The 11,814-nt window shown below is 36.3% G+C and overlaps 1 protein-coding gene across 1 annotated transcript in view; it reads left to right on the top strand.

The window, feature by feature from the left end:
• Positions 1–11,814, top strand: part of ATP9B (ATPase, class II, type 9B) — a gene marked incomplete at its 5' end in the record, with an annotated part of 136,298 nt that overhangs the window by 113,881 nt on the left and 10,603 nt on the right. Inside the window, 6 exons of the mRNA XM_009892792.1 lie at positions 3,016–3,177; positions 4,673–4,765; positions 5,943–6,026; positions 6,591–6,761; positions 8,648–8,746; positions 11,576–11,665. Of these exons, the coding sequence (XP_009891094.1) occupies positions 3,016–3,177; positions 4,673–4,765; positions 5,943–6,026; positions 6,591–6,761; positions 8,648–8,746; positions 11,576–11,665 (699 nt within the window). The remainder of the gene's footprint in view (positions 1–3,015; positions 3,178–4,672; positions 4,766–5,942; positions 6,027–6,590; positions 6,762–8,647; positions 8,747–11,575; positions 11,666–11,814) is intronic.

Raw genomic sequence — 11,814 nt, forward strand, 5'->3', positions numbered from 1 at the left:
AGCTGGTACTGCTGTAGGTTATGTTGTGAGTTGCACAGTTACTGCTTGAGTTGAGAGAATTTCCTTATGAAGTCTCTGAATTTGACTTTGAATGGAAATATGTGCTGTGGTAATTGAAGAGTTTGATATTTGGAGCTGTGGAATAATGAAGCTCTGAGGGTCAGGTGGCCTCTAATGGAGAGACACTGCTGACAGGCAACCAGAGTTCAACAGTGGACATGTGGTAAAAAGAAACATCTGAAAGATTCTGGGTGAGAAACACTAAACAAGAGGGGTTCCTCAGTACCTTTTGTCAGATCTGTTGCCTTTCCATTTCATAATGCAAATATTTGCTACCTCCATTCTTAATTTGGACCAGAACTTTGACCTTGTCATGCTAAGAGGTGGATAGTTTTCTTTTACCCTTTGGATTGCTACTGAGGAGGAAGACAACTAGCAAGTCAGAAACCACAGAAGCTGTCTTTGACTCCACCTACGTTACCTGTCATGAGAACACTACACAGTTAGTGTGTTCAGGTGCAAACCTGTGTCTCAGTAGTGGGAGGACCCTATATCTACCAATGTATTTCTGTCCCTCAGGCAGTCAGTTTCCATAGAAGGGAAGCTAGGTGATAAGCTAGGCAAGATCCACAAAATACTCAAGTAAGTCCCTAACCTGGATTCAGAAAACTTGTCACATTTCATCTGTGTCTGTTAGGAAATTAATGGTTATCAGCAAGTAAATATTATAATTAGAATGATTATTTTTTTTTAAGCAAAATGGTAGCATCACTAGCAAAGACTTTTGTGCTTTTCCAACTTGTGATTGCTTTATCTGACTCCATCCAGTAAGTCAAGCTCTGTAGAAGCCACAGCTGCTGCGGTTAACTCGCATTCTAGGCATTCTTGATGTATGTACACTAGATTGCAAGACCATTTTAATGTAAGGTTTCAGAAACTTATTGAAGAGAAGAGAATATACTTGTAGAGGGGTAACCTCAAGAAAAGAGACTTACTTAAGAATCCTTTTTCTGAACTCTGTATAGCCAGCCATTCAGTATATATTTATTTGTTAAGATTTATAATTTAGATTTTCATGCCATGTGTGAAATAGTTTTTTTTTTTTTAATTTGTATATTCTAAAAGCTTCAGATATTTAATGGTAAAGTCTGGCTCTGTTCTGGATGCTCTAGGTCTAAGGTCTAGGTGCTCTGATTCATTGTGAATGACGAGAGTCAACTTAATGCCTTGCTTTCAAGTTTGTTCAGTTGCCTTTTAGGCATCTATTTGACTCTTGAGCCTTATTGACTATTTCTGCTATGGTATTTGCACTGATCAATTTAAAAGAAAAAAAAAAAGTGCAGTTGTGTATAGGCCAGGTATAAGGATCCAAAATGACTGTGCTGCAAAATGCTAATTCAAATGGTAAGTGAAGCCAAGCATAAACGAAATAATAAACAGATGTGAGTCACCAAATATAGAACACTTAAGTCCTAGCTGCAAAGGGACACAAATGAGATGATAGGGTATTAGTAGAAAGATGCAATTTACAGGTCAGAATGTAATAGTAACCTTTCACTGTGAAAATTGAAAATTAACCTTGGGAGTACTGGATCATTTACAGCTTATATGGTAGTTTTATTGAAGAAGAAAAATCTCTAAAAAGACTTCCTGTGATTTTTGAGATTTTAAAACGGTGCTTTTCAAAGTGTGTTCTTTCTCTTCTGTAACTGCATCTCACTGTCCTTGTATTTGGTGATGCCTACACAGATGGCACTACTAGGATTTCTTAGGGGTTCACACAATTATTTTTTTTCCAGTTTTAAATTTTCATAGAAGCTATGGTGATTTACTTGCTTTGGGTGAAATTCTTAGTGAGCATTAGTCATCATGTCTGTTGAACTTATCTAGGGATTTTACTACTTGTGTATCTATTATCAGACTGCTTGATTTTTATTTTTTTCATCTTACCTGAGATTCATAGCAGAGGCAGGTTCCATAAAAATCATGTGAACTTCACTATAATTATCTTTCTAGTCATTTAGAAATCTAGTTTCCAATAAGGACTAGCATTTCGAAAAATAAAAATAGAATTGAGGAAGAGAAGTTTTTATTTTTAATCAGAAACTTCCTGTCCAATATGGAATATGACTTGTATATAAACTAACAGTAAAGCAGTTAATTGTTTTTTTTAAGGAATAAACCACATGGTGATGGTGATAGAAAGCGTAACATAGAAGAAAGCAGAAGCTAGGTGTCATGCAATTTAAAGCAGCAGAATTAAAAAAAAAAAAGCAAATCTCTAATGCATGCATTTAAGATGCATTTAAGATTAGTGGTAGCTAATAGTGATAACTGTGTAATGCAGCATTTCTGGGTTTGTAAGAGGGACTTTCACAAGTGTGTGTGTGTATGGGATGCAGTATTGTAAGCTTAGTTTCCATCTCATTTGATGTGGTAAGAACTCAATTATATTATTTTTGAAACAAAGTAACAAAATGATGCAAGAGAACATCATAAGCTAAAAATAAGATCCTTTGCTTGTCTATTTACTACGCATTACAGTGTCTCAACTTGCATGTAATTGTTTTGTCTAATAAAATGTTTTATATGAAAATACTCCCAAAATCTTTTACTTACATAGCAGTGTCGTTGGTACAGAAATTGTATTCTGGTTTTGCATAATTTCTACTGGATGTCCTTTAAGTGTTGTTGAATGTATCTCTGGGGTTTTTATTAGAACTGTTATTTCTGAGTAATATATTCTAAATACCTCATTTGCAGGAATAAGTTCAAAGAAGTTATTATATTCTTCTTGAGAATTTTTCTAAGCTTTCTGAAATAAAGCACTCATTTGGTGTATTAAGATTTTGTACTTGGTCTACTGCTATTCACATGTTTTTCTTAGGTTCTTGGAAGAGTTTAGATTTTTACCCTAGCAACAGTTGTTTTGACTTTAGCCTAATTTATATAACAGTATAATAGCCCTTTCACACTTAAATGTGTCTCTTTTTTTCCTTTTTTTTCTTTCTTTAGGTAGCTCTGGTGCAGTGGACAGAAAGTGTTGGTCTCACTCTGGTTAACAGGGATTTGACCTCAATGCAGCTGAAGACCCCTGGTGGACACATTCTGACATACTATATTCTGCAGATCTTTCCCTTCACTTCTGAGAGCAAGCGCATGGGCATCATAGTTAGGGTAATTTTGGGGGTGTTCCGGGTGTTGGTTTTTATTTCTCAAAAAAATGTTTTTACTGAATGTTTATTTTTATAAGATTTTGTAGAAACTTGATCCTTCATGGAATGCATTTCACAAGATTTTCAAATGGAAAATACATCTTTGACACAGGTACACATGAAATACTAGGTGAGCATTTATAGAAAAATCAGGCTAACCTGATGTTGCAGAGAGCTTTGTAAAGGACAAACTCTTCTCTTACATGAGACCATATTAATTTTCCTAGTTCAAGCTTACTCTCTGATGCTGCAAGCTGCCTTTAAGCATTTATTTTTAATTTTCAATTGGTTTCTTTCATACAATATATGTTGCCTCTTCAAGGGATAAGTTAATGGCTGAAATTTCTTACAATAGTTAGCATCTTTCTATACTATTAGTGCTGCTGCTTCTCTAGATGCAGTATTGATATCTGAACTGGCATGCATATACAGCACAACCCACGAGATCTAAGATTTACAAGATATGTGCTTAATTGTCTCCTAGATGCCCAGTTGGAAGCATAGTAATGATCATTAAAACCTCACATGAAAGGAAGCCACAACACCACGCTAAAAGGAAGGTTCAAACCTCAGCCAACGTTAAACCATCCACACTACATACTTCTACCTTCTCCGTTTCTAAAATCAGACACTGTAGCAGAACAGTTTCAGACAACGTTGTTAGATGGTTAGATCAGTGCCACGTCCCAGTTAAATAGGTGTCAAACTCATGCCATTTTTTATTTGCTCACGATGACAAGACAGGCATGCCATCAGCCTTAGGCAAGGATACTTCAGGCAGAATATGTGCATGCTCATGTCTGGAGAGACCTTGGCGAGTCTGTCTTTCATTAGGTGAGGGTGGCCCTGAGAAGTCTGTTTAACAGTGACGTGTTCAGAGATATTATAAGAAGCTTGCAGATCAGACTAATCTCTTCCTTCTGTGACAGACCATAACTCAGAAACTCCTGATTTGGATTATATTTGTCTGCGTGTGAATTCTCTGAATATGCAATGAAAGTTTCATCATTAAAACATCTGTAACAACTATTTACACTGTTATTTGTAAATTTCTAATTACTTAGTTATTTCAAAGGTACAGAGCAAATTTTCTTTTGTGGGTTAGGTAGTATATACTACCAAAGAAACAAAATAGGAGTTAGAGGGGAGCATAACAGTGATTTTTTTTAAAATTTATAGCGATGATGAGAATGTGTTACTCACGTTGACTCCAATTCGAACTGATCCTCTTACATGAAAAAGTAGGGAATATGCATCTCAATGGAATCAGAGATGTCGATGGAAGTAGTAACATCAAGGAATAAAACTTATCTACCTCTCGGCAAAGTACTTCATCTCTTATAAATGATAATCCATTGACTATTTCAAAAGACAGTTAGGTTATTGGTAGGTAATTGTTTTGACTGTATAAACAGATTTTCTTCTTTTTCCCCTCTATTCCTCTTGTAAAATTTCAGGATGAATCTTCAGGAGAAATTACATTTTACATGAAGGGTGCAGATGTTGCGATGTCCACTATTGTACAGTACAATGATTGGTTAGAAGAAGAGGTAAGAAATAAAATCAAAATTTATAAAAAATAACATTTTTTAAAAGCTAAACATTTAAAATCAAAATATCAGGTATTATTGGAATAGATTCAAAGGAGAACCTATTATTGGAATAGATTCAAAGGAGCCGATGCAGCAATGGGTTTTGAAGTTCACTTTACATATATCCTGAATGGGGTTTAAGGGATTAGAACTATTTCCAATTCCCGAATAACCCACAGGAAAAGCAAAGCTGGTAGTCATAGCAGAACACATTCCTACTTTAAACAAGGAAATTTGTTTTTCATTGGCTGACCTTTCACATAAAACCTAATTACTTCTGAGAAGTATTCTGCTATAAACCTGCTTATCCTGAAATGCCCTTGTTTTATCAAATTCTACAGCGAGGTATGATTATGAATTACAAAGTTTAGTAAGGGTTGCAGCCAAATTGAAATAGGTTTTTGCACGTTTATTAAACTTAATGTAAAATAGCTAGTGACTGAATTTCAAAACTGATTAATATTTTTCACTATGTGGCTCTAGTAGGTACCAGCAATCGTCTTATTTTGACCCTACATACAGACAATATGTTAATACAATGATTACACCATGTATGTTCATAATGGTATTGGCAATATGAATCAATATCTGCTGCAGGGCAGTTTGATTTATTCGGGGACATGAATAAATTAAATTCCCTCAAGACCTAGCAAAATGTCATAAAAATTACTTTTGGCGATAATGATGCACAATTAATTGTAAAATACTTGTTTAATTTATTTAGCTTTATGAGGTCAAATCAATAAGTGTTTTGCACTGGACAGCCTTGTTTTTCATTAAGACATGCTATTCCATGGCTTTTTTAATGTGTAGAGATTTTTCTGATAAGAGGTATGTTCAGTGGAAAAAGGAAATGTAGCTCTGTTACTCACCTCAAAAATGCTTTTAATTTATTTTAGAGCTTCAACCTAAAAGAGGTTTCTTTAAGCTAGGAGAGGAAATGTAATTGGCTTACCAACAGCATACCACTTCATTTGGGGGACCTGAAGTATAATTGCTTTTTATTCTGCTTGTGGCTTCTCCAAAATAATCTAAGAGTCTAAAGAAATTCCAATATCCCCTGTTAGCATATAGTATAAAACGGGTACATACGGTTGAATATTTGCATAACTGTTCTGTGGTTTGATCCATTTAGTGTGGTAATATGGCACGAGAAGGACTGCGTACACTGGTTGTTGCCAAAAAATCACTGACTGAAGAACAGTATCAAGATTTTGAGGTATGAAGGGACACAGGGATCTTGTGCTTCACCATGTTTAATTACTTCAAGGGGAACATTTCTCTTTTTTATTCTATTAAGGTGGCAAAAAAGATGATTAATATTTAAAATATCAATAGTTGCGGTATGGCACACAATCACACAAGAGGTTTTGTCATTCATTAGTGATTGTTCTGCAGTCATACATAAGATACTGTTTTGCTTTATTATGTGACTGGGTAGCGTTTTCCCAGAAGCTAGTGCAATGTTAATTCTGTAGCTTCAGCATGACCTAAAAAAAATCTACTTGCGCTCAAAGATAAGGGCAGTTCCTGCTTAGATGCTGTGATGCCTAATTCTTAGTAGTTCTTCAGAAGGCATTCTCTTGAGGTGATTTGTCAGAAAAAAAACATGTATAAGGTTGGGTGTAAAGTAAAATTCACTCTTCTAATCTTGTTCTTCATTAAAGATATTTAAAGACAAACATTTAGCCTAGTGAATCCATATTATAACTGATTAGCAGACTGCAGGTGTACTTTATAAGTCATAGCAAACTCTTAAGTGTTTTTGTGTTTTTGCAAACAGAGTCGATACAACCAAGCAAAGTTAAGCATACATGACAGAAACCTGAAGGTTGCTGCTGTTGTAGAGAGTTTGGAGCGGGAAATGGAATTGCTGTGTCTTACTGGAGTAGAAGATCAGCTGCAAGCAGATGTTAGACCAACTCTAGAGATGCTAAGAAATGCTGGAATAAAGGTACTAAACACATACTGCTGACATAACAGGTTATCATTTATTAACTTTTTTTAACAAGACATGAATTATATTTTTCTCTATTCAGGTTTATTCAAAGTAAGAAGTATGGCAAGTCCTAAGCACATTCTGGGTACAAGCTAGCAGAAACAAAAAAGACATTGTGTGTGAAGTTCTTTTGTGCAGCAGTTGGTCAGGGATGTGAAAGCTGGTTGAGGGAGTGGCCTTGGCCACACATAGTAGTTTTGAGAGGGTAAAGTTCAGGAGGATCTTATTAATGTCTGTGAATACCTGAAGGAAGGTTGCAAAGAGGACAGAGCCAGGCTCTTGTCAGCAGTGCACAGTGAAAGCACAAGAGACAATGGATGAAAACTGAAATAAAGGAAGTTCCACTTGAATACAAGAAGAAAATGTTTTACTGTGAGTGTGTTCAAACACTGGAGCAGGTCTCCCAGAGAGCTTGTGGAGTCTCCATCCTTGGAGGTGTTCAAAACTGTCTTGATGTGGTCCTGAGCAGCCTGCTGTAGTTGACCCTGCTTTGAGCGGGGGAGCTGGGCCTGATAATCTCCAAAGGCCCCTTCCCATCTCTGCTATTTTGTTATTCTGTTTTAAATTAATCCCTGTTCCCCAAAGTCTTTCAGGTGAATTAGCTGGTAATGCAGTGGTGTGCGTAATTAGAAAAATATATGTATGGATTAAACCCTTATGATTACATCAAATTTCTTTTTCATATGGTGTGACTAGTGCGAAGTTCTTAAATATTAGTACTTCATGTATACTGTCTTCTCATTTGCTCTTCATATTTTTTCTATAGGTGGTCACTTCTGACTTAGGTATATCCCGCTACAAATAGGTATAGAACAGTGACAGTTCGTAGGTTGTGGGTATTTTTGGTTTTTGTTTAGTGGTTAGTTCTAGGATTTCAGAGCATTAAAACTGTTCTGGTTTTAATTACAACCCATATTATAGTAGGCAGGAAACACAATAGTAGCTGTAGATAGGTCATAAAATTACAGATTACACAGCTACTGATGAGAAAATATGAGTTTCTTCTCATTGTTCATTGACCCACATGGCCACTAATGAAAAGGATCTTACCTGAGTTGTACAGGAAAAGAGGGAGACAGAGGCGTACAGGTTAATAAAATTGCAACTGTTAACTTAGTAACTATCCAGTAACAACTCCTGCAGCTTAAGTCATTCTTCCTGTGTGGTCTGTTCTGTTTGGTCTAGGGCTAATGGTATTTCATCCAGATGTCCTTCAGCTTTCGTGATGTTAAGGGGCTGAGGGAGAGAGCGCTGTCTCACTTCAAGAACAGATGGATCCTCAACCTTATTCCTTAAACTTTAATGCCTTCATCCCGGTTCTGTGTGGTCCGTGGGCAGGACCTCTGAGTGTTGGGACTGTAGCTCTTTCTCCACGATATGCTGTCTCATTGCTTGGCTGCTGCTTTCTGATAGATTCTCACTAGGGTCAGAGACTGTTGTGTCACATCATTCGCTGACAAATGTTCTCTCTCTTGTAGTTGTCTGCATCTTCACTCTTTTGCTCAAGGTAGTATCAGGGCCGTAAGAAAAGGCTTTTATGCTTTCCCTGCTGTTGAGCTGTGCCAGTGGGTTTCCCCAGAGTTTCATCTTGTCTTCATGTAACTTGAGACACTGGCCCTTGTGAGAAGGGAAGGGGAACGGAGATGCCTGAAGTAAAGACAGTTCTTTTCTGCGTCATGTGTTATTGCAGTAAAACCTGCCTGTTAATTTTAGTTTTAAATGCACACATCGGTGTATTTTCTCTGGTAATCTAATCCCAAAAGGTACCAGAAAAGAGTTGGAGAGAGATGTCATTTAGATTTGGAGAACAAACACATTAAAACTTTTACATTATTTTGCAGATATGGATGTTAACAGGAGATAAACTGGAGACAGCAACGTGCATTGCAAAAAGTTCTCACTTAGTGTCTAGGACTCAAGATATTCACATCTTCAGACCTGTAAGTATAGTTCCAACTTTTTTGTTGGTTCATTAAAGGACAGCTAATAATAATGTTGCTTTATTTCATTACTAGTTGGCTGCTTGTTGAAAATTGATGGGTTACTGTACTGAGTGTCATAATAATGGTCAAGAGAGTAGTACTTAGGTTGTTATTGAAGGATGTAGAATTACAAAGCGTTCCTTCTGGTTAAGCATCCTTGTTTCTAGATTTGCTGATATGCTACAGAAATGTTTGTAGCCATGTTTGGGTGACCCAGGTTCAAATGCATTTTACACTCTTCACTTATGCATAAGACATAGTAAGGTACCTCTGAATAATGATGAAGAGGGGTCTATGTGAGGTGTTGAGCGAATAGGAGAGCGTGTCCAGGAATTTAGGCTGTCTGAATGTGGTTCTTACTTGTTCTAGCATTTTCATTAATAGAATTCTTCACACTCAAGCAGAATTAATCCTGAATTAAATTGTGATGCCAATGTCCAAAATTAGATATTTTTTTTATATTGTGATATATATTTGCATTTTATTAACAGACTGTTTAAGATAATTGTTAGAAAGGTAAACTGAATATCTTTTTCTATACATTTTGGTTGTATTTGCATAGCATCAACTCTACTGAAGCCAAACAAAAGTAGATTTTTCCAGAAGTTGATAGATGCTGTGTGATCAGACATAATATGTCTGTGTTTGTTCTAAATGAACCACTCGCACCTACAGAAATAATTATATGAATATAATTTACATGTAAATGTAGTTTCTTCTGAAGCATCAGAATGGCAAATTAGGCCCTGCAGACTACTATTTGCAATTAAATTATTAATGCTTCTGATAAAACTTCAGATCAATTTTTGTTGACCTTTCCATGTTGTAACACCACAAATTAAGTCTTCCTGAACAAAATCTATTTAGTTGAGTCAGATTTTTATTTTCATTACCTCGACTGGTAATAAGAGATCAGCATAAAACCGTGTTAACTCAGAGTATGCAAAGTTTTAAATTAGTTAGAAAATGGGTTTACACAGAATTATTTCCGTGGCTGTATTTGTTGCAAAGAAATAACTACTGGATTAATGTAAGAAAATATTAAGCATTCCTAACACTTCTATTTTAGTTATAGATTAGTAAATGAAAAGCTATTTACTACTTTGGCTTCCCAAAATGATTTATTTTGTTTTTAATGCTCTTCCTTTTTATTCTTAGAAGTCTCCGCTTCTCATTTTGTAATAGTGTTCATATATTGTTCTAGAGATAGTTGCAAATGAAAAAAAAAAAAAATCCTTCCATGCATCAGTGTATGCCAAGTGCTGACATCTCTTAATCTCTGTCATTCAGAAAGATTATAATGGATTTATGTAATCCAGGGTTCCTACAATTGGCAGACAAGGAGCTTTCTCTTTACATGTTTAATTGTGGAAAAGGAGGAAAAAAATCCCCATTGGTGATGTGTATGGGTTTTTCTGTTTGCAGGTGCTTTTTCATGTAACTAAACTTTTATGTGTAGTAGACCCCACCTGGAGGGAGAAAGGTCTTTGGACTGCATCTGATTCTGGGTAGTAGTGAGACAAAGGCAAAACTTCACATTCAGTGTAATTAAGACTCATTTTAAAACTTATTTAATCAAAGTGCTGACAGAGCCAAAAATAGAAGTGTAATCAGCATTTGTGTTTTATTCTGTGCTTGGAACTGTGTCTTACATGAGAGCTCTAGAATAAATTGATCTTTGATGGGGGGGGAAAAAAACCCAAAACTGCCACTCTCCTGAAAATCTGGTTATAATTTAAATTTTTCATGTTCTGTGTTCTAGCTCATAACTTGCCAAAATATGTTTGGTAACCTTTGACCATTTTTTGCATTTCGCAACTGGGCTTTTCTGAAACAATAGTTACGTTAATAAAAACCTATGGTGTAGTTCTTTTGTATTACGCCATTTGATCCTGCTTGCATACTCATGCAAGATCATAGCATCATAGAATGGTTTAGATTGGAAGGGACATTGAAGATCATCTAGTTCTACCCCCCCTGCCATGGGCAGGGACACCACCCACTAGACCAGGGTGCTTAAAGCCCCATCCAGCCTGGCCTTGAACACCGCCAGGGATGGAGCTTCCACAACTTCTCTGGGCAACCTGTTCCAATGCCTTACCATCCTCAGAGTGAAAAATTTCTTCCTGATATCTAATCTAAATCCACCTTTTTCCAGTTTGAAGCCATTCCCCCTCATCCTATCACTACATGCCCTTGTAAAAAGTCCTTCTCCAGCTCTCCTGTAGGCCCCCTTTAGGTAGTGGAAGGCCACAATAAGGTCTCCCTGGAGCCTTCTCTTCTCCAGATCCAAAAGGATTAGTATTGGTGAGCATTTTTATGTGCCTTTTGAAATCTGTGTCTACTTACCCAAACTGAAGGAACTATTAATATTAACATTTTGCATTATTCTGAGAACATATTTCACTGGTTAATAAATAAAAGGTTTGGGATTTGCTTGGTCTTTTGTCTGTTTTTTTCTCTAGCCCTGCCAAGATGGAAAGACTCAGGTCAACTTGAACTTAAGACATTTTAATGTCATTGATTCATTATTTTTTTAGCCTTGGTCTACTTTGGTGAGAAACCAGTTAAGCTGACTATGTAGATTTTCCTTGTGTGAGGATTACATTTGCACTCGATAAGATTCGAGGCTTGTAGTCCTATCCCATGGGTACTGGGCTTGCACTGGGGTAAAACACTTGTTGAAGAACAAAGGTCTTTGGGGTATGAGTTCTCAAAACCTGATTTATTTAGGCAGGTTTTTTAAGAATATAACAAAATCTTTTAAGTGAACGTTTTTTATTGAAGGTTACCACTCGAGGAGAGGCTCATTTAGAACTAAATGCCTTTAGGAGGAAGCATGACTGTGCCTTGGTGATATCTGGGGACTCACTTGAGGTAAGAACTTGATTACTGTTAAATTACATTTATCTATATGCTTATGTTCAAAAAATAAAGTATCAGTGTCTTCATGCTTTTAAACTTTTTCCCCAATATTTGCCCATATTTCAAGTTGTCCTTAAAGAGACATTTGTTTTTCACTGAGT

This window comes from Charadrius vociferus, unplaced genomic scaffold (assembly GCF_000708025.1).
Source record: "Charadrius vociferus isolate BGI_N301 unplaced genomic scaffold, ASM70802v2 scaffold629, whole genome shotgun sequence".
Lineage (NCBI taxonomy): Eukaryota > Metazoa > Chordata > Aves > Charadriiformes > Charadriidae > Charadrius > Charadrius vociferus.